Source organism: Notolabrus celidotus, chromosome 2 (genome assembly GCF_009762535.1).
Source record: "Notolabrus celidotus isolate fNotCel1 chromosome 2, fNotCel1.pri, whole genome shotgun sequence".
Lineage (NCBI taxonomy): Eukaryota > Metazoa > Chordata > Actinopteri > Labriformes > Labridae > Notolabrus > Notolabrus celidotus.
The window spans coordinates 7,892,202-7,914,963 of NC_048273.1; the positions used below are offsets into that span (position 1 = coordinate 7,892,202).

The window sequence follows — 22,762 nt, forward strand, 5'->3', positions numbered from 1 at the left end:
GAAGCAAACAGGAGGAGCAACGACTGCAATTAACAACCGCTGAGGTATTACAGTGTGCAGGGTAGGACACTGCGGTCACCACGTGTCAGGACATATCATTAATCTGCTTAACTCAAAGAGAACCAATTACTCCTGTGAAATATGAGCTTTATGATAATGCACTTCATGTTCGTCTCCATATTTAAAGGCAGTCAAGGAGTATTAATGAGGTGCAATAAAGTCACTGCAGGCATTAATCATGTTCCTATAATGGCATGACCTTTTAATCATTTGTTAGACAGAATGTGTGAATCAAAACGTGAGTTACAAACAAATATGAATATTATTAGTGCCTGGAAGTTTGACTCTAAGCTCAAAACTCACTGTTTCTTGTATCCATTGGTAACTTAAACTCAAACAATGTGAGGTTTTTGTGTTACAAGGAGAACAGTGAGACAAATACTAACATGTACTTTGGTTATTTAAAGGCGCCACACAAATAGTGACATCTACTTTCTTGTACAACATTTAGAAAATTTTAAAAACACAAAAAATTAACATTATTTAAACTATGATAGCCTACTTGTGTTGCAAACTTCAGTGATGGTCTGTAAATTTTGGATTAAAAATGCTGTTTTTAACATTATTTAAACCCAACAATACAATCCTTTAAACTTAGATCAACTTTAACCAATATTTTACTTTTAAAAAGAAGAACAAAACATTAACTTAAATTGACATCACTTTGGCAATGCCACGTTAAACATACAGCTGTTGTTACTTTGAACGCCTCCTGTCTGCAGCTGTGTGCTCACTGCGCCCTCTACCGGCCGAGGACGAGCAGCGCAACAACAACGTGAAGAACAAAGATGGCAGCGCCCATGAGCTGCAGCTTCTCTGCTGCTCTGAATGTTCAGTAAACTTCTCTACAGGTGAAGACCAGGACATGTCTGACTGATAATAAGGGTGGAAACAAGGTGAGGTTTGGGTTATGTAAGCTTTGTGATAAATATGCAAACATTGTGATGTTAATGACAGACGGCGAATATTTCAGATAGAGTTTGAGCCTTAGATGTAAACAGCTGCTCTTATCATGATCAGCTGTTACCAACTCTTCAGCTTTATTATAAAGTAGCCTAAGTTATAATACAGTTAAATATATGCATACAATAACACCCTATGCATTCCAGCAGGGCTTCATGGCACCTACTGTATCTCACATTTCTGCACATATTTAATTCTATCTTTTCATGGGACAACAATGAAGAAATGACACTTTGATACAATGTAAAGTATTCAGTGTACAGCTTGTATAACAGTGTAAATTTACTGTCTCCTCAAAATTACTCAACACACAGCTTTAAACCACAGACAACAAAAGTGAGTACACCCCTAAGTGAAAATGTCCAAATTGGGCCTAAAGTGTCAATATTTTGTGTGGCCACCATTATTTTCCAGCACTGTTTTAACCCTCTTGGGCATGGAGTTCACCAGAGCTTCACAGGTTCCCACTGGAGTCCTCTTCCACTCCTCCATGATGACATCACCCAGAGGAAAATTCTACTGCTCAAAAGACAAAATTGAGATTCTCACTTCAGCCTCATTCAAGTTTCAAATTGTTCTCATTCGTTTCTCATTAGTTTCTCCTCAAATTCACTAGGAGAAATAGTTGAGACCATGACATGAGTCTTATTTGAGACTTAAATGAGACATCTAATTAAAGGCTAATTTTCTTCTCCTTTTTTAAATATATTTTTGGCCTTTTTGCCTTTATTTGACAGGACAGCTGAAGAGAGACAGGAAAAGTGGGGAGTAGTGAGCGGGGGAAAACATACAGTAAATGGTCGAACCGGCCAGGAATCAAACCGGCGACCCCTGTGACGATGACTGTAGCCTCTGTATGTGGGGCACTTAGACCGCTAGGCCACCAGCACCCAAAAGAATCCACCCCTTTAATTGTAATAATCAGGCTAAATCTGGTCAGCCCTTTTGTGGCCCATATTTTAAATAAATGGTCTGTCATACCTGGTATGAAATCTCTATCTTTTGCAATTTCTCTCAAATCCACTAAATCTTTGTGAAGTTGTTTTGTTCCAAACAGACTTGTAAAGGAAGGACCATATCGTGAAGTCAAAGAAGAGATCATTTCACATCTTAATATCTGATCTTGCAAGTGGCTCAAATGTTTTAATGAGAATTGTAAGTTTGTGGACAATAACGCTGAAATCTTAATTTTGCAGGGCACTATAAATGTGCATGAAAAGATGAGCTCAGGCTCTTTCTTTGCTCCATCTGAGCTCAACTTGAGACACAAAAACTGAGTCTGACAAAAACAAATGGATGAGGTTAGATTGAGAGAGCTCCCTGATTTCTCCACCTGAGCTCAAAAGGAGTCACAACACTTTAGAAATACCTGAGAATCATTTCAGATTTTGAACTGAAAGGGAGACTAAGCTGAGACTTTTTAAAACTTTTTTCTGGAGGCAAGAATGTGAAACAGGAGACATAAGCTATAGTCTCATTTTGCTTTCAAACAGATCTCATTGTTGTCTAGGAGACATAAATGAAACACTTTTGAGATCTCCTCTCTAAATTTATTTTCCTATGGGCATGGAGCTGGTGGATGTTAGAGACCTTGTGCTCCTCCACCTTCCGTTTGAGGATGCCCCACAGATGCTCAATAGGGTTTAGGTCTGGAGACATGCTTGGCCACTCCATCACCTTTACCCTCAGCTTCTTTAGCAAGGCAGGGGCCGTCTTGGAGGTGTGTTTGGGGTCGTTATCATGTTGGAGTACTGCCCTGTGGCCCAGTTTTTGAAGAGAGGGGATCATGCTCTGCTTCAGTATGTCACAGTACATGTTGGCATTCATGGTTCCCTCAATGAACTGTAGCTCCCCAGTCCTGGCAGCACTCATGCAGACCCAGACCATGACAGTCCCACCACCATGCTTGACTGTAGACAAAACACACTTGTCTTTGTACTCCTCACCTGGGCGCCGCCACACACACTTGACACCATCTGAACCAAATAAGTTCATCTTAGTCTCATCAGAGCACAAGACATGGTTCCAGTAATTCATGTCCTTAGTCTGCTAGTCTTTAAAAGATTGCTTGCGGGCTCTCTTGTGCATCATCTTTAGAAGAAATGTGAGGGGTGTACTCACTTTTGTGAGATACTGTATATGATGCATTCAAGGGTTGCATAATAATGCCCCATCACCCTTTATTATCACTGTTATGCTTTAAGGTATTTTGCAATATTTATATACCTAACAATATGGACACAAAGAGGCTTTCTTATTATTTTACTAAACTATTTGTTATGTTATAAACTCTTGTTCCTTATAATATTTATACTTTTTATGTCACTGTAGAAATCAATACTGTATATATATATAAACAAATACATAAATAAATATATAAATAATATAATAAATATATATAAATATGTATTTGAAGTAGATCAAGCTCGGGGGCTTTAATGCTCTCTTTTCATATCAGTTTAGTTCTTAAAGTGTGTGTGGCATTTTATCTGTCATTAGTGACATTAACACATTTTGATTATTATTTTTTTGTTTTTTTGTTTTTTTGTTATCTTGTTAAGCTAGCTATATGCCAAATTAGTGTAAGTAAATGTCCCTAGAGATATATTATAATTTGTTTTGACATAAATGACAAAAAAAAAGCAGCTAGTCCTGTTAAAGGAGCGAGAACCAGCTAAATGTTGACTCTTTGTTGCTCTTTAATGTTACAGTCTGTTAATGTGCCGCAGTGCTCTCCTGCAGTGATAGTCCATCATGTCTCGACTGGCCGTGGTGTGTGGAGGCTCCAGAGGCATTGGGAGGGCTGTATCCCTTCTGCTGGCAGAGAGAGGCTGCAGGGTGGCCGTTGTTTCCAGGGATGAAGAGGCTGCCAGGGCTACTGTGAAATCTCTACATGGAGGTAAAGGATTATCTTGTTTCTGCCAGTTTCTCTTTTTCTCTCTCTCCAGCCAAGGACTATACGAATTCACTACGACTCTCCTCTTCATCTAAGGCTCTTTAGTGAGAGGTTTCAGATGTGTGTGAAACTGGTTGTAATTAACACTGATTTCTCTATTTGACCTCAAAAAGCATTCCAGAACATCGCTATAAGGATGTTCCAACATCGTTACGCCTTTGTTCTTAAACATCACACTCTGAAATGGCCTTATATTGGTCTCTTAGTGTGATTACACATCGCATTACAGGGTTGCAAAAGCATGAGCACGGCTTGTAAACACACTGCAGGAGCACACACACACACACACACACACACTCAGACATGTAAGCACACAGTGATAACTAGATAACTCCATTGTCACTGAAAGTTGTGAAGACTGTACAGTAAGTGTGAGAGCTTTTTGTAGCCATTAATTGACTGAATATTTGGTGTAACCTGATCTGTGTCTCTCTCTTGCTGTTGAAGGTGATTGGCCCTGATGCAGACCTCCACCTTTGTATCTGTCACTGCAGAAAGAGTCTCATATCTTTAACGTGTCGTCTGTGTCTTCTCTGCAGTTGACCACGTGGCTCTCAGCTGTGACGTCTCTAAGGAGCAGGAGGTCCAGAAAACCTTTGAGACCATCCAGAAGTCCTGCGGGAACATCTCTTATCTCGTGAACGCAGCCGGCATCAACAAGTGAGCATAATACATTGGAATCATCCTGCAGGACTGGCCTGCAGCACATCACCTCATCTGTATGTGTGTGTGTTTGATCAGGGATGCTCTGTTACTGAGGACCCGGCCGGAGGACATGCTGACTCTGCTTCACACCAACCTGCTGGGCTCCATGCTGACCTGCAGGGCGGCGCTGCGCAGCATGCTGCACACTCAGGGAGCTGCTGTTGTCAACATAGGTATGAAAACTGAGGCCTGATTCTGAACTCTGCCCTGACAGACTCACAGGTCCAATCTCAATGTCCTCCCTAAGCCCTGAGCCCTGAGCCCTGAGCCCTGAGCCCTGAGCCCTGAGCCCTGAGCCCTGAGCCCTGAGCCCTGAGCCCTGAGCCCTGAGCCCTGAGCCCTGAGCCCTGAGCCCTGAGCCCTGAGCCCTGAGTCCTTCTTGACTTAATTGACATCAGCTGGAAAGTGATTGTGGGCAGGAGGCTGTAAGGGCTCAAACTGGAGAACTGGGAATGGGACAGCACTTTGAGACTTCTCATGTGACCTGCATGACGTCACCAGCTCACCTTTGCGATATTAGGAGTTTTTATTGCACAATTTTTACTTTCCTTAAATTCAAGGCGCTTATGGGACAACTGACTGCCATGTGATCCAGGCTCTGACCGTACAGACTGCTTAACCACACAGGAGATCAGACAGATACAGGGGGGTGTGAAGTTGTGGATGGCCTTCAATGTGTACAGGAGGATTTTGAAGTTGATTCTGAATTTGACCAGGAGCCAGTGGAGCTGCTGGAGGACGGGGGTGATATGGAGGAAGGAGGGGGGTTCTGGCTGCAGAGTTCGGAACCAGTTGAAGCTTATGGAGGGATTTGTGAGGGACACCGAAGAGGAGTGAGTTACAGTAGTCAATACGGGAGGTGACGAGACTGTGGACCAGGATGGCAGTGGTGTGAGGGGTGAGAGAGGGGCGAAGACGGTTGATGTTGCGGAGATGGAAATATGCAGACCAGGTTATGTTATTGATATGAGAGTGGAAAGAAAGTGAGCTATAGAGGATGACACCCAGACTCTTTACCTGAGGGGAGGGGGAAACTGTTGAGCTGTCTATGGTGAGGGAGAAACTGTCGGATATTATATCCCATATCTTATGTTCACATCATCTCAAGCCCCTAAAGTCTCACACACTACACACCTGATGTCATTTGAGTCAGTGAGGGTTCAGTGTTTAGGCTTTATGGTGGAGATTGAGATTGGGTTTATTAATCTGTGATAAATGGGATGTGTTTAATTTGGCCAGTAGGTGGCAGTGCACATCAACGTTCGCTTTCTTGAGATCCACCAACGTTTCGAGGAGAGTTTGTTACATTCACATTTTAAGCTATTTTAAAACACATATTTGATGTCTCTGTCTTAGTGATACTCATGTTTAAAGTGTTAAGGTTTAGAATGATAGTTTTGATGTTTGTTTATGCATACAGACAGTCCTGGTAGGTTGCCAGGTTTGCAGGAGTTGAACTAGAAATAATCATCAGAATCAGAATCAGCTTTATTGACCAGGTATGCTTGAACCTACAAGGAATTTGACTTGGTAAACTGTGCTCTCTTTGTACAAAGGCATGAGAATAAGACATACAAATATGATAATAATAACATCAAATATAAACACAAAAAGAACAACAACTAGGCATGACTAGGCTAAAAAATAATATGATAATAGTGCAGTGGTGAATAGTGCAGAGGTAGATTTTCATTGAAAGAGTACAGTAGGTGATAGTTAAATAATAAAAAATATACATTGTATATCTACATGTTTATTTACAGAGAGTATTGATCCAACAGGTATGACACTGTTATGGTTTAGTGTTCATCAGAGTGACAGCCTGGGTGAAGAAACTGTTCTTATGGCGGGTTGTTTTGGCGCACAGTGATCTGTAGCGCCTGCCGGAGGGGAGGAGTTTGGAGAATTTGTGTCCAGGGTGTGAGGGGTCAGCGATGATGCTACCTGCCCGTTTCCTGGCCCGGGACCGGTACAAGTCCTGGATGGGGGGCAGGTCAACACCGATGATTTTTCTGCAGTCCTTAAAGTCCATTGCAGTCTGTGTTTGTCTAGTTTGGTTGCAGATCCAAAACCAGACAGTAATCATGTTCCAAAAGCAAAGCTGTTGCTGTCTTAAAAAGTAGTAATACTTTTCAGTCTTTTATCCAAAGTGTAGTCAGGTCTTAAGCCATGAGTTTTAGTGAGTATTAGTAAAGTGCATAAGAAACGACCAGTTCTTGGTGCAGAAACAGAACCTCTAAAAAAAAAAATCACTTTTCAAGTTATGCCTCTCAAGTCCAGTCAAGTATTGATGCATGACTTTGAAGATAAAGTTGATTTGAGTCTTTTTTTATTATAAGCAGCCTCTTTAAATCCTTCAGTTCATGACTTTCTCTGAATGAGTCAGTGACTGTAAGGTAAACAAACCAGGAGGACAACAAATAAATGCAAGGATGATGTTTTTCTTTCACAGAAATGATATTTATGTCACTCTGAATGGATTTTATTGATATAATTGATAACAAGTTTCTGACCTGAACACAGATAATCTGCATTTTTTTGTATTTTGCATGCTGATGAATGGATCAGGGTTTGTTTGAATCAGGTTTTTACATCTTAAATAGTCTATTAATCATGCTCGTTTCACACTGTTGTCCTTGTCAGTGTTTTATCAGCTGAGTAATGTGAGTGGATGTGTCTCTGTTCTTTGCAGGCTCTGTGGTTGGCCGGAGAGGGAATGCCGGTCAGTGTGTGTACAGTGCCAGTAAAGCCGGTTTAGAGGGCTTCACACGCTCTCTGGCCAAAGAGGTCGCTTCACGTAACATCCGAGTGAACCTTCTGGCTCCAGGTAGACTCTGGTTCTCTTCTCACCTGTCCTCACAGGCGTTTTTTTTTCCCGTTGTGTTGATAGTCTCCTTATATCCCTGCCCTCTCTCACCTCCAGGTTTCATCCGCACTGATATGACCTCGGGTCTGAAGGAGGAGGACGGAGTACGCTCGATCCCTCTGGGGAGATTTGGCGAGCCGGATGAGGTCGCTCCAGCCGTCCTCTTCCTTTTGGAGTCTTCCTACGTTACTGGACAGGTGCTGGTGGTGGACGGAGGACTGCAGCTGGCCATGTAGGGACCGAGGCTTTCCTCTGGGGTTATCTCAACACTTGAAACAACAGAGCACAGTAAGGCTGGTGAGCCTCACTCTGCCTTTTCTGGAACTTTGTGAACTCTAAAAGCTCCTGTGAAGAGTTTTTAAGTGGTTATGAAACAGACTGAATTAATGAGGATAAATCTTTATGACCTGCAGAAGAAAACAAGACCATCAGAAGCAAGATTAACTCTCCCTTAGAGTCACTTTTATGCCTTGATCTGATGCAACAGGGTGGGAGTCAGATGAGACAGCTCACAGCACGCTGAACATGAAGCCCTTTCTTCAGTTTCTTTTGCTATGAGTGAAATATTTGACTGTTTAAAGAATGAGGAATGAATATTTGTGCATGCACGGGACAAAAGTTTGTTCACAGGGGTCGCCAGAAGTACCTCACAGGAGCTTAAAGGCATGGGAGTGATTCAAGAATAAGATAGAGGTGCTGTTGTCTTGAATTTAAACGTGGGAGAAGCTCTTGTCAGATCATTATAGCTCTTACATTTCGAGGTTTTTTAGGTTTGAATGAAGAATTTCAATGTTTGGAATTGCTTCTTCTGATTCCTCCAATTTAGGATCTTGCAGCATCTTTTTGACGGTCAGATGTGCTTCGTTGCAATGTTTTTTTTATTGCTCTGACAGCCTCAGACTGTTAGTCAAGCTGTGACAACATAAAAGAAAGATTCTCACATTTTTCCTGAAGCTTAAGATACTTTTCTCTCGAGCAGTAACTACAGTAACACGGGACTTCCACCAGATCCATGTCCGGTCCGTCTCTGATCCGCCCGTCAACACCCACCGGTTGCGTTTTTGGAACTCAGCACAGAGCAGGACCGCCGGACAGCTGGAGTCATGTGACCGAGGTAATCCCTGAATCAAGGATTCTCCTCCTCCTCTCCTCATCCATGTTGTCTTTCTGGTCCTCTGAAAACCTCTGACCTGTTGACTCCAGGCCTGCCTCCGCTGAAAATGACTTTTTCTTTTCATTGTTAAGTTAAAAACGATCTAACAATAACAAAGAGTGTTTTAGTCTGAAAATTAAACCAGGTTTTTATTTTGTATTGGTGCCTGACTTCCTGTCCTGCTCCATCTGCTCTGTGTTGAATTGATGCGTCGTGCTCCGGCATCCAGCAAAAAAGGAAGTCTTGTGTATCTGATCCGGAGGGCTCCGACCTGCCGGATCAGAGACGCAGCCGGAACGCAACGGAGCGGATCCAGTGAAAGTTAACACATTGACTAGAATAGAAACCTATCAGATCCAGTGCCGTGACGGATTGGAGACAGACTGGACACGGATCTGGTGGAATTTGGCCTTAAGAGTCACCAGACTCCCCTGAGGGCCGCTTTATTGTTAAGATCACAGGAGCTGCTGACCAATCACTTCCTGTTTTTGAGTTTGAGCCTTACAAAGCTGTTTGAGGCAGTGATAGACTTTTAACTCCCATTTGTGACTCTGCAGTTTGGTGTTTTTGATGAAAGTTATATCATGCCTGCTCCTGATAAAAAAACAACAACATGTGTGCATTAAACAAAAAAAATCCATCCATGTATGTGTGTTTTCTTTTCTTGAATGTTGTCAGACGCCTAGAGTAACAATCTGAGTCAAGAACAAGAACTTTTAATGGATGCACTCTCCAAAGTTTGCAAATCTGAATCCAAATAAATCCAAAAAATGTTGAACGTTTGACTTTTCTAGTCCCAGAAACGATTAGAAATATATTTTTTTAAGCCTCATGGCTCACACTACAAAGTTGTGTTGAATCAGAGTAAAAACTGGTGAGCTCCTGAAGTGTGTGATTGTTTTTTGTTTTTATCATCAGCTGTTTTCTTCTCTTTGCATTCTTTCTGGTCGTCCACATCTCTCAAAGCGTCTCCATCCTGATGCTGCTCGGCGTTCTGCTGAGTCACTGTCCCACCAAGGCCTGATGTGTATGTGTGTGTGTGTTTGCATGTGTGTGTGCGTGACACTCGGTCATGACTAACACAGCTGACTCCAGAGTGTCTGGCCCAGTCCGGACCTCTGAGTCCCGACCCCCTAAATTTGATCAGTCGGTCTTTTTCCATGACTGTACAGCGCCCCAGCGTGTTTTTTCCCCTCCTTCCTCCCCCGGGAGACCCCCTCTCTCTGACGGCACATTTCCCCCTCCAACGGCACCCCCCCCCGAGCCCACCTCTGGAGGGGGCCTGTCGTGGGCCCGGCGTGCTGGGCTGCAGCTGGAGGAAATTAGGAGCAGCGGTGGAGGTGGGGGGGGTATTTTTAGCTCTGGGAATGTTTTGAGTGTCTGGTTACAGCGGTGGACCTGCGGTGTGGACGGACGGGGTCGGAGGTGACTGTCAGTGATCGGGGGATGAGATTAAAAATGCTGCTTTTTGTTCCTGTCATTGAAAGATGTTGTTACCTCCAAGAAAAGGAGAAACGTTACACTTATTTCCGTGTCTTTACATCCTAAATGTTGTGTTCTCCTTACAGGATGCTGACTCTGATTAACACTCTCAGTTAGACTGATGGCTGATGTTGTGATTTTTGGCATCCTCTTGTTGTTTCAGGAGGAGCCTTCCAGTCTGCAAAAACACCTCACACTTTCTCTGAAGAGTTTTATTAACTTTCATAACCTAAAATAATATCAGGAGAACAATCCATATACAGGCATTGATTGGCATAGAAATGTGCAAACACAGAAGCTGTCAGCTGAAGCGAGACAGAGGAGTTGTCCGTTTTTAAGTATCATGAAATAGTAGATATAAATATACCTTGTTTTAACTTCACCGGCGTAAAGAGTAAAGTTGTGTTTTATACATCCTGTTGGCACTGTACAAGTGTCTGAGAATAACATGCAAAGAAAAGTGTGTCTGCGTTAAACCTAAATGTGAGTTAAGGCGGTGGATATATTTATAAAACCTGATGACAGAATGATTGTTTCATCTGTGAACTGAAGGCTGCAGGTGGAGTCTTTACTCTCATACAAAAATAAAAAGGACACTCTGTGACGTCGGTGTGACAGAAACACTGAAACCTTCACAGCACCCTCTCTCTCTCTCTATCTCTCTCCGTGAGAACGCTTCGATTCACACTCAGAAAATAAACCCTCAAAGAAAGAAAATGCCAAAAAAAAAAAAAAATGTTGTCGCCACTGCTTCAGTCGCTCACATTCCTCCATCCTAACACTCAAACCTGCCTCACTCTGTGACTTCACCTTCCTCTGCCTCTGTGATCCGTCCATCTTTAAAGGGGAACCTTCGTCTTTTTAAAACAGGGCCCATTCTGCAGGTTGTGTCGTCTTAATGATGAACATGTTTTGGGTTTGCTCCAGCCTGCAGCTTTGAAACCAGCTCGGAGGCAAATGCACGTTCTTGTTTTTTGCCACTGACAGATTGTTTTATTTAGTGTCCGACAACATAACAGAGACGATCCCTGCAGACACAGAGCTCCTCGTTAGAGAGTAACGGGCCCTTTTCTAACAGAAAGCAGCTGTTGCATCACTCTCCTCAAAGCCACCACACTTCACTGATAAAAACTGGTTTACTTAGCAACACGCCGGAGTTTCTGCCTCTGTCGGTCTCTCTTTGACACAATGCCACTCCAATTTAAGAAATCTACTGCTCATCTTGACGCCACAATATTTAAGCTTTAGGCCCCGGTTTAAAAACACACTTCCCTTTCCCTTTTGTGTGCCTATAATCTCATCCACGTGTGAGAGCTTTCTTTTCCTAAACCTTAACACAAACCTTTTTTAAAGGCCCGGCCTTTTCCAAATATCTGCCTCCTAATCCACGACGACTACATCCAGGATCTGTAGGTATGAGCACAGCGCCACATCGTAACACAAGTTTGTGATCTCCTTCGTCAAAGCCACCACGCTCCGAGTCATTCAGTCTCCTCTAAAGTTGGTGGAACAAGGTGCTACGTACGTATAGATACAGTTTTACTCTGTGTGTTTCAAATGGCACCACTTAAACATGCATAGTAATCTATGTTTTACTCTTAAACCTGCGTTTCTTTTAAATCTTTACAGACATGTAAGGCACTTGAAAAAGACGACCCCTTGCAGAGCAGAGTCTCAGGAGAGTTTGTATTCATGAGCAGTCCTTCCTCGTCGGTCGTTCTCCAGGTCCAGTTGATAAAATGAAGCTTGTGGAAGAAAGTTGATGAATTCCGTAATATACTGGGTTGTGTCGGACTATAAAACATAGGAAAACCACGGCTGCACCCGCTCATGTTGCCCACCCGTTAGTTCTGAGCTGGACAAGGTTATTTTTGTCTCAGGGGTGGCTGGAGCGAGGTGCAGCTGTCAGGGTTTTTGCTGCAATCCTGGTGCTGTCTCTACAAGTCGTCGCTTTCCACCAGGCCGCCGGGCAGCGGGCTGGAGTCGGGGAAGAAAGCCGCCTTCACGTCTAGGCCTCTCTCTGTCAGTGCGGCGTAGCGGCTGGTGGAGGGACGCACCTTCTTGAGCTTTGGAAGGTTGGGCTGCTGCCACTGAGCTGAGGACGGAGACAAGGGGGAAGGGTTAAAAATGTGCAGACAACAGGAAAGCTCTCCACAACAGGAAGGTAAAGATTTACAAAAATGGGAAGATAAGAATTGATTGAAGATTTGAGAGAAAATTGTGCATCCAATCTTACTGATATCATCTTTACGAAAGGCTTCAAACCAGGAAATTCATAGAGAGAAATTACACACGTATTTAAATAAGTTAGCCTGATTTCGTGCAAGAGCACTGTGAAAAGGGAATTTAGGTTTTAGTTACCCCAGCTCACTTTCTTAAGTCTGTTCAACTTAAATGTCCGTTTTACTTGAAATATCAAGTAAAATAGTGTCCAACTAATCAGTCCAACCAGAGTAGTTCAGGTAACATAGATTTCCTTGTTAATACAACTAGATGTAAGTATGGCCCCTGCACAAATGCACAGGAAACCCCTTAGAGTCACAGGAGTGACCAACCTTTACAACGCCATGTGCTGCAAGAGACACTCGGTTTGGATCAATGTTTGAATATCTGCATGCAGTGCAACAGCTAAGTGTTTACCAGAAGAGAAACAATCAATGTGTGATATTTGTAGACTTAGTTTCTGTTTTTAAACCTACATAGTTCTTATATAGTGAGAGCACTCTTCTGTTATTCTGCTTACAGTGGTGTAAGCTAAGTGTTTACTTCTAGATCAATATTGAACATATGGCAGTTTCCATATTAATCCATTCTTTATGATAGCATTCTGATGCCAAGTCAAATTCATACAAAAAAGCTATTGTCAGTTTTGACATTGAATAAAGTATTTTGAACGTTGTCCCATGTTGAGAAATCATTTTTATGTAGTATTTTTTTGAAAATTGAGGCTTAGGTTGTTTTAAGAAATGACAAGTACTTGTTTTAATGAACATAATGTTACAAGAATAACAAGTCAGGAACAAAGTGACCTGGCTGCCTTAAAGAGATAAGTTGAATCAACAAAACACTTTGTTGAGCTAACATTTTAGACATGTTTGCAGAAGTATTAATTATAATTTGATCCAACAACATGCTTAGTTCAGGCAAGTTACATGTTTTTACAACTCAATATATCTGTAGAAACTTGTTGATCTAATTTGTTTATACACGTTGGTTCTATTAAGATTTAGGTTTGTAAAACTTAGAATTGCTTGTTTAGTCTCACTAAAAAGGCTTGTTGATTAAACTTAAAGTATGAAGTTGATAGAGCTCATTCATCAGCACTGTCTTTGTCACCCCAACTAATAAAACTAAGTTCAAGGAACTAAGACAAAAGTGGAAACAACTTAAATTTCTTGGCTTGCTGAACTTAACATTTTAAGGCAGCCAGGTTACAAATTATTTTAAGTTGAAGTAACTTTTTTTTTCTTACAGTGAGATAAGAAATAAATGTCAGATATATATATATATATATGCAAACTCATGCACACGTGAAATACTTTCTTAGGCGTCCAACAGAATTGTGCCAGACTTTAAACGACTCAAAGCTTGTTCCCAAGATTTTAAAAAATAAGCATATATTTCCTTTATTGAAGATATTTCTTTTATAGATTTCACTTGTTTTGCATCTTTTTGTACGTCAGAGTCAAAACTTACCGTGAACATCGAGGCGTGCGGTGCTGGAGACGATGCCAGCGTCATTCTTGGCTGACACCGTGTACCAACCAGCGTCTTCTTTCATGGCCGGCTGGATGATCATACACAGGTAGCCACAGTTGTCCTGGTGCATGCTGGGAAAGAACATTGAACATGAGTTAGAGGTAAGTGATTACATTGAAGGAGGTACGTTTCTCTTCCTCTGCCTGGCATGTTTTATTCACCTGATTCTGTCTGTGTTGTGAGTGAACGACTCATTCTCCCTCTTCCAGAAGATTTGCGGGTAGGGAACTCCGGTCACCCGACACTCCATCCTCACAGGATGACCCTCTGCCACGGTTGTGTTCTGCAGCTTCTCCACAAATGAAGGGGCTTTGTGCATCTCTTTGGCTGTGGAGACAGGTTGTTACTGAGATGTTATCTTGAATCAAATCATGCAAACACTCATCCTCTCTCCAGCTGTGTGCGTCTGCATACCTGCAACAATCAGTTCCAGGTTAAAGGAGTTCTGCCCGGCTCGGTTGCTTGCGATGCAGGTGTAAATGCCCGCGTCACGACTGGTCACAGGCTCGATGACCAGAGAGTGCACGCCGTTTTCCCTCACTAGCATCTTGTGGGCGGAGTCAGGGCGAATGGTCTGTCCATTCAGCTGCCAGATGAGATCAGGAGTGGGCAGGCCGCTCACCTAAAGAACACAGAAATGTTAAAATTAGCTCAATCTGTTAATGCCTATTCGTGGTGCTTGTTTTCATTGGAGGGGATGAGGATATCAGCTGCATGTAAGTTTCTATCGGGAGTATCAAAACAGGAATGTTTGCTCAATCTGTCTATGCTGAGTTTTCTGGGCTGGCTGGGTCGCCTGCACGCTTTGTCATGGGAACAAATGGCACAGAGCAACAATAAAACACTCATCCTTCCCTCCAGAGAAACACAACACCTGCTCCACCCTGCTCACCTGAAAAACGGCCTCCATGGACGTGCAAATGTGCAAATAAACAACCGTAGAATAACAACAAAGCCGAAAAAGCAAAGTATTTTTAGAAGCTGGCCCGTTCTGAGCATGGAAAGTTTGCAGAGCACCACAAACGATCTGGAAATAAATATTTGCTATAAATATCCCTGACATTAAGGCCTCTGGAGGACTGGAGACGGTTTAATTCTAAGCAGTCTTTTTATAGCTAGTTAATTGTGGGTCTGTTTGAGTTTATTGCATGTACCAGTTTTCAAAGAGCCTCAACAAGCTGGAGGCAACACAAGGCGACAGAGAAGGGGATAAAGAGAGGGAATCAGGGAAGAGGTGGGAGAGGGAATAATTGAAGAAAAACTTGATCCCACTTAATCCCCGTAAGATGACACTTCAAAAGTCTCTCTGTGCTCTTTAAAGCATTCATAACACGAGGAAGGAAGTGATGAAACATCTCTTTTACTCCCTGAAGACGCTGGATCGCGTGTAAAGGGAAATGTTTCTTTGGCAGTGCAGACACGGAGCCTCCCAGAAAGCAACTCAGACGCTGAATTAAAGGGCAAATCTGAAATGGCTTTCTTTATAACTATGATTAACAAATTCTCTTTGGTGCAGGCTTTTTCTTTTACAGTCATGTCTCTCAGTTTGATTCTGAAACCATCTCTACGTCTCTCTTTTATCGAAGGAAAACCCTGTTCACGTGCAGAGCGGATGCACAGAAGCTTAATGTACGACTGTCTCTTTATGCTGATGACACTCTCCTTTACCCTCATGCAAAATATCTCTATTCCACCTCCTTACATCTTTTTTCTTTTCCTCAAAAGTACTTTATAACAAGAACTCTAGTCTAAGGATTAATCCCTGTATTTATTGACCATAAACATCATTGTTTTTTTAACTTTTAACTGCTCCTTCTGCAGCATCTTTTATTTCATCTGCTGGATTTGGAAGTTTTGCAACTTTACCTTCTAACATTGTGAATTTTAGCTTGTTTCTCTGTGTATGTCGCTTTTAATGATGCCCCTTGGCTTTCTAATAAGATTTCAATCTTTAAGCTCCATTATTATTAGAGTGCAGAGGAGAACGGGGTTGGTTGTCACACTTTTTACTGTTTTGATGATTGCTCATCATCAAAACATCTTTCAATGGTCATTCCTACATTAAACTGAAGCTTCAGGTGTTGGCTTGAAATGTGTATCCCTCTCATTTTCCAACTCATTGTAACAAAGAGGCAATTAACTATCAAAGACACTCTGACACATTGTGACAACCAACCTCATCACGGGGTTGGTTGTCACACACTATGGGGATGGTTGTCACACACTATGGGGTTGGTTGTCACACACTATGGGGTTGGTTGTCACACACTATGTTGTTGGTTGTCACACACTATGGGGTTGGTTGTCACACACTATGGGGTTGGTTGTCACACACTATGGGGTTGGTTGTCACACACTATGGGGTTGGTTGTCACACACTATGTTGTTGGTTGTCACACACTATGGGGTTGGTTGTCACACACTATGTTGTTGGTTGTCACAATGGTATTTCAATGGAAAATCTTTTAAGAAAGGCAAGAAGGCAGAACTAAATTTGAAAGTTTAATTGCACTGACAAGTGATAGGCCTACATAACTTAATGCATTTTAACATTAAATGAGGAACATGAACAGGAAACACATCTTTAGGCCAGCCTATATAACAACATAAAGAACAAAACAAATAGGCCGAACAATAATGGCCGACTCAACTAGGCTACATGCAGTCACTGTCTGAGTTACAGTGATGGCAAATGTAGGGTCTGCACACTCCAACTAATTTCACCATGCATGATTTTGCCAACATAGGGGTTGGTTGTTACATGTGACAACCAACCCCAAAGAGAATGTGACGACCAACCCCAACTGGAATTTTTTGCTAGCATCAAGGCTAACAACCATCTAACAACTACTTAGCTAGCTAATAAAAATCTAAACTATAGCTTTCCCCTCACACTTTGTAAGGGTAACACTTGTTTTGTTATAAACCCATCGTTTGAAAACCTAGAAGAAAAATACTGAGGAGCTGAATATTTACAATTTGACATGAAAAACACAAAAAGTCCTCTCACCTCAAGTTCAGCTGTCTTACTCCAGAGAAGACTATGTAGGTGAGCTCTGATCCTAATTCTGGAAATGTCTATACCCCACTTTGAGAGACAGTGCCCTCTGGTAGCGAGATATAACGAGTGTGACAACCAACCCGTGTGACAACCAACCCTGTTCTCCCCTACTCAGGTTTTAAAAATGCCATAAAGTAAGTAAAGACTGAACTTCAGCACAAACGTCACCAATCTTTCATGAAAATTGTAGCAGCCTTCACAAAAGTTGTATCACTTCACATTGTTCACCCATGCCTGCTGCACAGGTTGCACCCTAAAGAGTAACGAGATGTGTATTTACCTTGCAGTCCATCCGGCACAGTCGGCCCTCCTGAACGATGAGGTCACCGGGCGCCTGCAGGAAGTGAGGGCGGAAGTGACGCTCCTGGATGTTATCGTTCTCATCGCCGCTGTCTCTGGATCTGGATCTGGGCCTGAAGGAGAGAAAACATGTAGTGTTTAGGATTAAAACTTACATTTCTGACATTTTTAAAGAATATTCTGCAATTTTTTTTTTGTTTGAATATGCCGAATTTTAAAAACTGTCTTAACTTGAGTCAACCTGTGTAAAAAGAAATTGCATTCTTCCCCCTTTCATAGACATATTACACATATTCACAGCCCTTTTTTTTCTTATCTCCTTAAAGGCCCTGTGAGGAGTTTTGAACTGGCTGAGAAACAGACTGAAAATGATACAGATGCCTCTTTATAACCTTCAATAGCAAACAAGTCCATCAGCAGCAACACTGGCACCTTCTCTGTTGTAATATTTAATGCCTGAAACCACCCTGGGGGGGTAGGTGTCAGACCAGATGATGGACATCTCACTTCAGAAACAGCCTTTATTTGACTGTTTTCATGGAAAATAATCACATTGCCTGATAAAGTTGACTGTTGAACACAACAGGATGAGGCTTTAGTTGAAAACACTACTTTTGCATGTATAGGACAAGAGATAAGAGGCATCACTTTGTCCACAAGGGGCCGCCAGAATCGATACAAAACAAAAGTTCCTCTCACCTCTTTTAAATCAAAGATTAAGACTTTTTTATTTGCCACTGCCTTCCTATCTTAGCTCATTTTAATTCGCTTTAAATGCAAATTTTAATTTTATTTTTAACCTATTTCTAATTTTCCTTTTCTTTTCTGTTTTATTATATTTGTCATTTCAATTGTGTTCTTTTATGCCTGTCTGAATGTCTCCAATGCTTTTAATGTTTTAATGTAAAACACATTGAGTTGCCCTCGTGTATGAAATGCGCTATACAAATAAAGCTGCCTTGCCTTGCCTTGCCCTCGTGTATGAAATGCGCTATACAAATAAAGCTGCCTTGCCTTGCCTTGCCTTGCCTTGCCTTGCCTTGCCTTGCCTTGCCTTGCCTTGCCTTGCCTTGCCTTGCCTTGCCTTGCCTTGCCTTGCCTTGCCTTGCCTTGCCTATCCTTGCCTATCCTTGCCTATCCTTGCCTATCCTTGCCTATCCTTGCCTTGCCTATCCTATCCTTGCCTTGCCTTTCCTTGCCTTGCCTATCCTTGCCTATCCTTGCCTTGCCTTGCCTTGCCTTGCCTTGCCTTGCCTATCCTTGCCTTGCCTATCCTTGCCTTGCCTATCCTTGCCTTGCCTATCCTTGCCTTTCCTTGCCTATCCTTGCCTTGCCTTGCCTTGCCTATCCTTGCCTTGCCTTGCCTTGCCTTGCCTTGCCTATCCTTGCCTTGCCTATCCTATCCTTGCCTTGCCTTGCCATGCAATCCTTGTGCTTAATCTATAAATCTCTCTCGACACTATACGGCACTACAGGACCTAAAGGTGTTCCTCTGACTCCACACCAGGATAATGACACAACCACTTTACCTACACATCATCCAAAGAAGGAAGAAAGAGAGCGGAGGACACTGATTGTTATCTCAGTCTCACCCAAAACATCTCTGAGCTCAGGGCGTGTTCATCAAGATAACAGCCTGCAGGTGTTTTCTGTGTGTGCTCTTAAAGAGTCTGTGATCCTCTCTGCGTTTCTATCATATCTAAGTTTGGGGTGAATGCACGCCGTATATACAGAGTGATTAGAGCGATGGAAAAACAGGACCGAGCAAACAGGTGTTCCCTCTCATTAACGCTGAGCTCTGTGAAACTGTGATTCAGCTCACAGCAAATATTTGTGTAAATAGCAGCTCCTTGGGAACATTTTACACGAGCGTAGCAGCGTTTTAAATCTGTGTGTGAGGGAGTACAGGAGTTGTGCAGATGGTGAACAGCCTGCTGCACATGTGTGAGCCAGCCTGCCGCTCCAGGTTGTAATTAAAACAACCCAGATCTTGTGTTTGTCTTTCCTCTCCCTTTCCTGTCAGTCAGCTCGGTCTCACCTGCGCATGTGTCCAGGTGCGGAGCGCTGGCTTCGGCCTCGCTGGTTCACGGCCTGCACCATCATCCTCCCGGTGCAGCTCACTCTGCCCTGTGAAGTGAGAGGAGGAGAGACGTGAGGAGAGGGAGCTTATGAGGTGTTGACACTCCAAGCAGCGCTCAGACGAGGAAGAGGAAATAAGTTGTGAGTGTTGGAGCTCGAGAGCTGCTAGAAAGCCTGTAGCACATGAACTCTTGACACTCATAAGGGCTTTAGTGATTTCCTGTCTTATTCAACGCCCTCTTCCTCTTAGACTGGACGCATTATCTTGATACTCATAATTTCTCGCAAATGGCCCCTGTCAGACGTGTGCACGCTTTGTCTGAAGTCGTGCACAGAATGTTTTCCTCTCCAGAGCTCTGCCCCTGTCTGCTCACCTCGGGGTTGCCTGCCATGATGGTGTAGTTGCCGTCATCGTCCAGGGAGGCTGCGGCGGTGTGCAGAGAGCAGGTCCCGTCAGCGTCACGGCTGATCCTGTAGTGCTCGCTCCTCTTGGAGATTTGTTTGCCATCTTTAAACCAGTACACCTGGAAGTGCAAGGGAACACAAATCAGACATCAGACAAGTCATGATTGAGAAAATACCACATGCATTTTTTACAATTAGACAGACACATGGTTTTATTGTTCTTCTTTCTTCCTTCCATCTTTCTGCTTTTCATTTATTCATCAGTTCATTCTGCAGCCTGTCATCACCGTGTCATTAATGTGGACAGAACCAGGCAGTCAGCCCAGTCCACAGTGTGTTCCTGCAGAGGGGCCTCCCTTATCACAACACAGAGCATATGTACGCTATCTGCACCCTCCGTCATCAACATCACACATCAGTAGCTCCTGAGCAACATTCCTCACATATTTGATCTCAGATTAATAATCCCGAACAGTGTCTAATCATCAGGGGGGGTGATATGACCTCCCACCTTTGGTTTGGGGTCTCCGTGGACCTTGCAGGAGAAGGTGACGGGCATCCCCTCAAAGACTTTGTAGTGTTTGAGCTTCTGGTCGAAGGAAGGATGCACCCCGCGTCCGGCAGAGTCTTCATCGTGCTGAACGTCGTCGTCTGATTCCTCCACTGGAGAACGCTCCAGACGGAATTCAATCTCACTGATCAGACGCTGCTCGAAACTGGAGACTTTGTACTCCTACAAGAAGAGGGAGAAAGATTTAGAGAAAGATTCTTCTTGGTTTTGTGCAAACACGGCAAAGACAAGCACATTTAAAGGCGTGCAGAAAGCCATCAATAAACCTCGTCTACCCTCCGCTGGATCTTTTTACGCACACATTAACCTGTCTTCAATGTCAGCCAAACTACCAACTTTCTCCCAATTTCCAAATTTTCTTGCCCAGATGAGCCACTCCTCCTTCCCACCGACTCCATCAATCTCTCGTCGCTGCAGCCCCGCTGAGGCAGAGCGAACATCTGTGGAGCATCGTGGTCTGATGACACATCACACAGATAATGACAGGCCTCGGGCACAGCTGCACAACCAGCATTTATCCGGCTAAACTCACTCTGCCGCACGTCAGCGATCACAGAAGTGGCTCATCCAGATCTGCAGAGGGATTATCCTGTTACAGTACCCGGGCAGCTGTAGTGGGAAGAGGCGCTTTAAAACCAGACTAAGTAATACTTAAGTTATCTTCTTCTTTTCTCATTCTTAAAACTCTAACGCCGCTGCAGAGTGCATCGCATGACTGAAGGAAAGACAGACAAAGTGGTCGAATCAAACATGCTTGTCGTGCAATCAAGAAACCAATTCAAAGAACAATTTGTTCAAAAACAACAACTGAGGTTTAACACATGCTCTGTTAGTGTCTCTCTGTTCTCTTGTGTTTACCAGACACACCTGCCTGTGGATGGATGACACAGTGAACCCGCATTACTGCCTTTTGTTGCCTTATCAGCTGATTCCCAGGCCTAACCCTGAGCTGGCCAACACATACCTGCTTTAAGAGTGTGTGTGTGTGTGTGCAAACTAAAGCAAAGTGATGTTTTTAACAGGGTGAATGAAAACCAGAAGGTGACACAAAGAAACTGTTTCAGAAAACCTTTTGGGGGAAAGAGTCTCTTGCAGATGACCTGAACGCCTGTAGAGAGAAAGAGGATTTGTTTGTGTGCCGCAAGAGGCTCTGCATTGTCTTTCTATTTCATGTTCAGGGTTTGTTATTCCTTCCTTTAAAAACTTCTCCTCACTCCTAAATTGCTCCTGTTTGTACTTAGATTGGATTTAGGGGGCTTGGTGCGTGAAAAAATGAAAGGGCAGACGTTTCAGTGAGGAGCAGAAGAGTGTAAGATGATCAAGACAGAAAATATCTTTATGCAAGAACAGTTTGAATACAAGTAGAGCAAATCGAAGCATCAGTAGGAACTTTTGGAGCATAAGACAAGCACCAGAAAAAAATCAAAGTGACATCAGAAAGAAAGATCACTCTCTCTGCAAAGATAGGAACATCACCCACAATGCATTGCTCCTCTGTGCACAGTTATTCTAAGTGTGTTGTGTTCAATCTTTCATGCTCTAAAAACAGAACATTTACAAACATATGCAAGACAGAAACGGTGTCTACAGAACCTGTGACACTACGTGGGATGTTTCAGAGTCATGCACTTTATGCTGCAGTGCCTCAACCAATCAGATCATTCCTCAGGCAAACAGGCTACATCACACTGGGATGGCACGGTGCTGATTCAACTTCACGTGTCAGTTTGAACACAGCTTGTGCTCTTGTGTCGTTCGCTTTACATCCAAGATTGGATGTTTCATGTCTGTGTGTCGTCATGCGTCTGTTCTTGCAGTGTGCACAGGGTTGTTTATACTCTGTGATGAACTAAAATTGGAGCTTGAGAAGAATAGACATCACTACCAGGCTAAAATTTGGCATACATGGATAGATATGACATCAAATCACAAAGTGGGAATAAGTGCAACGACAGCCGTTTAGGGTGAAATCTTCAAGCTGTTATTATTATCAGGTTTTACTTTAATTTAGCTGCATTATCAGGTCATATACCTTGATAAATGTCAATGAAAACCATTCTGGAAAAAAATATAACTCATATATTATGCCATTCTTTCTTCAATCTGACAGAGTTTGACTAATGCATCTTTAAGTATAGGCTCAATCTTTACTCCAATGGAAGATTTTATGGCCTAATTTCAGTGGAAACAATCCCAAATATTTTCTGATGTTGGTTAAACCGTGCACCAATTAAAAAAAACAATGGTTGTTCATCTTTGAATGATTTACAAACACCCCTCAGAGGTGCTGCTCTTGCACAGACCTCTCTCGTGGCTCATATTCGGACACATTGGCCACACAAGCCTTCAAATGTTGTTCCTCCAGCATGTCTGCAGGGACACTGGTTTCCACCAGTTTGCAT

General features: G+C 42.9%; 2 protein-coding genes and 1 long non-coding RNA gene across 7 annotated transcripts in view; 2 read left to right on the forward strand and 1 right to left on the reverse strand.

Moving 5' to 3' along the window:
- The first annotated feature begins 800 nt into the window (after positions 1-800).
- cbr4 (carbonyl reductase 4) lies at positions 801-9,349 on the forward strand. 5 transcript variants are annotated; one of them, XM_034677067.1, is made up of 6 exons: positions 801-956; positions 3,766-3,922; positions 4,519-4,639; positions 4,721-4,857; positions 7,377-7,511; positions 7,608-9,349. In XM_034677067.1, the coding sequence occupies exons 2-6, from the start codon at positions 3,778-3,780 to the stop codon at positions 7,784-7,786; spliced, it is 717 nt and encodes a 238-aa protein (XP_034532958.1). In that variant the 5' UTR covers positions 801-956; positions 3,766-3,777; the 3' UTR covers positions 7,787-9,349. The 5 variants fall into 5 exon arrangements, with proteins under 5 accessions (XP_034532958.1, XP_034532974.1, XP_034532983.1 ...); XM_034677083.1 differs by having other exon boundaries at positions 801-961; positions 3,753-3,922; positions 7,608-8,637; XM_034677092.1 differs by having other exon boundaries at positions 801-961; positions 7,608-8,637.
- Positions 9,350-10,382: 1,033 nt separating this feature from the next.
- LOC117829859 (palladin-like) overlaps positions 10,383-22,762 on the reverse strand; it is a 47,252-nt gene continuing 34,872 nt past the window's right edge. The window contains exons 10-18 of the mRNA XM_034707582.1: positions 21,430-21,468; positions 20,301-20,522; positions 19,759-19,908; positions 19,344-19,432; positions 17,286-17,418; positions 14,359-14,566; positions 14,106-14,271; positions 13,882-14,015; positions 10,383-12,280 (exon numbers count right to left, since the gene is read on the reverse strand). Coding sequence (XP_034563473.1) covers positions 12,123-12,280; positions 13,882-14,015; positions 14,106-14,271; positions 14,359-14,566; positions 17,286-17,418; positions 19,344-19,432; positions 19,759-19,908; positions 20,301-20,522; positions 21,430-21,468 — 1,299 coding nt within the window. The 3' untranslated portion in view covers positions 10,383-12,122. The remainder of the gene's footprint in view (positions 12,281-13,881; positions 14,016-14,105; positions 14,272-14,358; positions 14,567-17,285; positions 17,419-19,343; positions 19,433-19,758; positions 19,909-20,300; positions 20,523-21,429; positions 21,469-22,762) is intronic.
- On the forward strand, positions 13,878-17,645 carry LOC117829877. The gene is made up of 3 exons (XR_004634706.1): positions 13,878-14,045; positions 14,154-14,283; positions 17,293-17,645. It is a non-coding gene; the product is annotated as an uncharacterized LOC117829877 (long non-coding RNA).

Coding starts and splice junctions, on each gene's coding strand:
- cbr4 (XM_034677067.1), top strand. CDS start 3,778: ATGTCTCGACTGGCCGTGGTGTGTGGAGGCTCCAGAGGCATTGGGAGG. Junction 4,858..7,376: donor AGCTGCTGTTGTCAACATAG/GTATGAAAACTG, acceptor TGTTCTTTGCAG/GCTCTGTGGTTGGCCGGAGA. Junction 7,512..7,607: donor AGTGAACCTTCTGGCTCCAG/GTAGACTCTGGT, acceptor TCTCACCTCCAG/GTTTCATCCGCACTGATATG.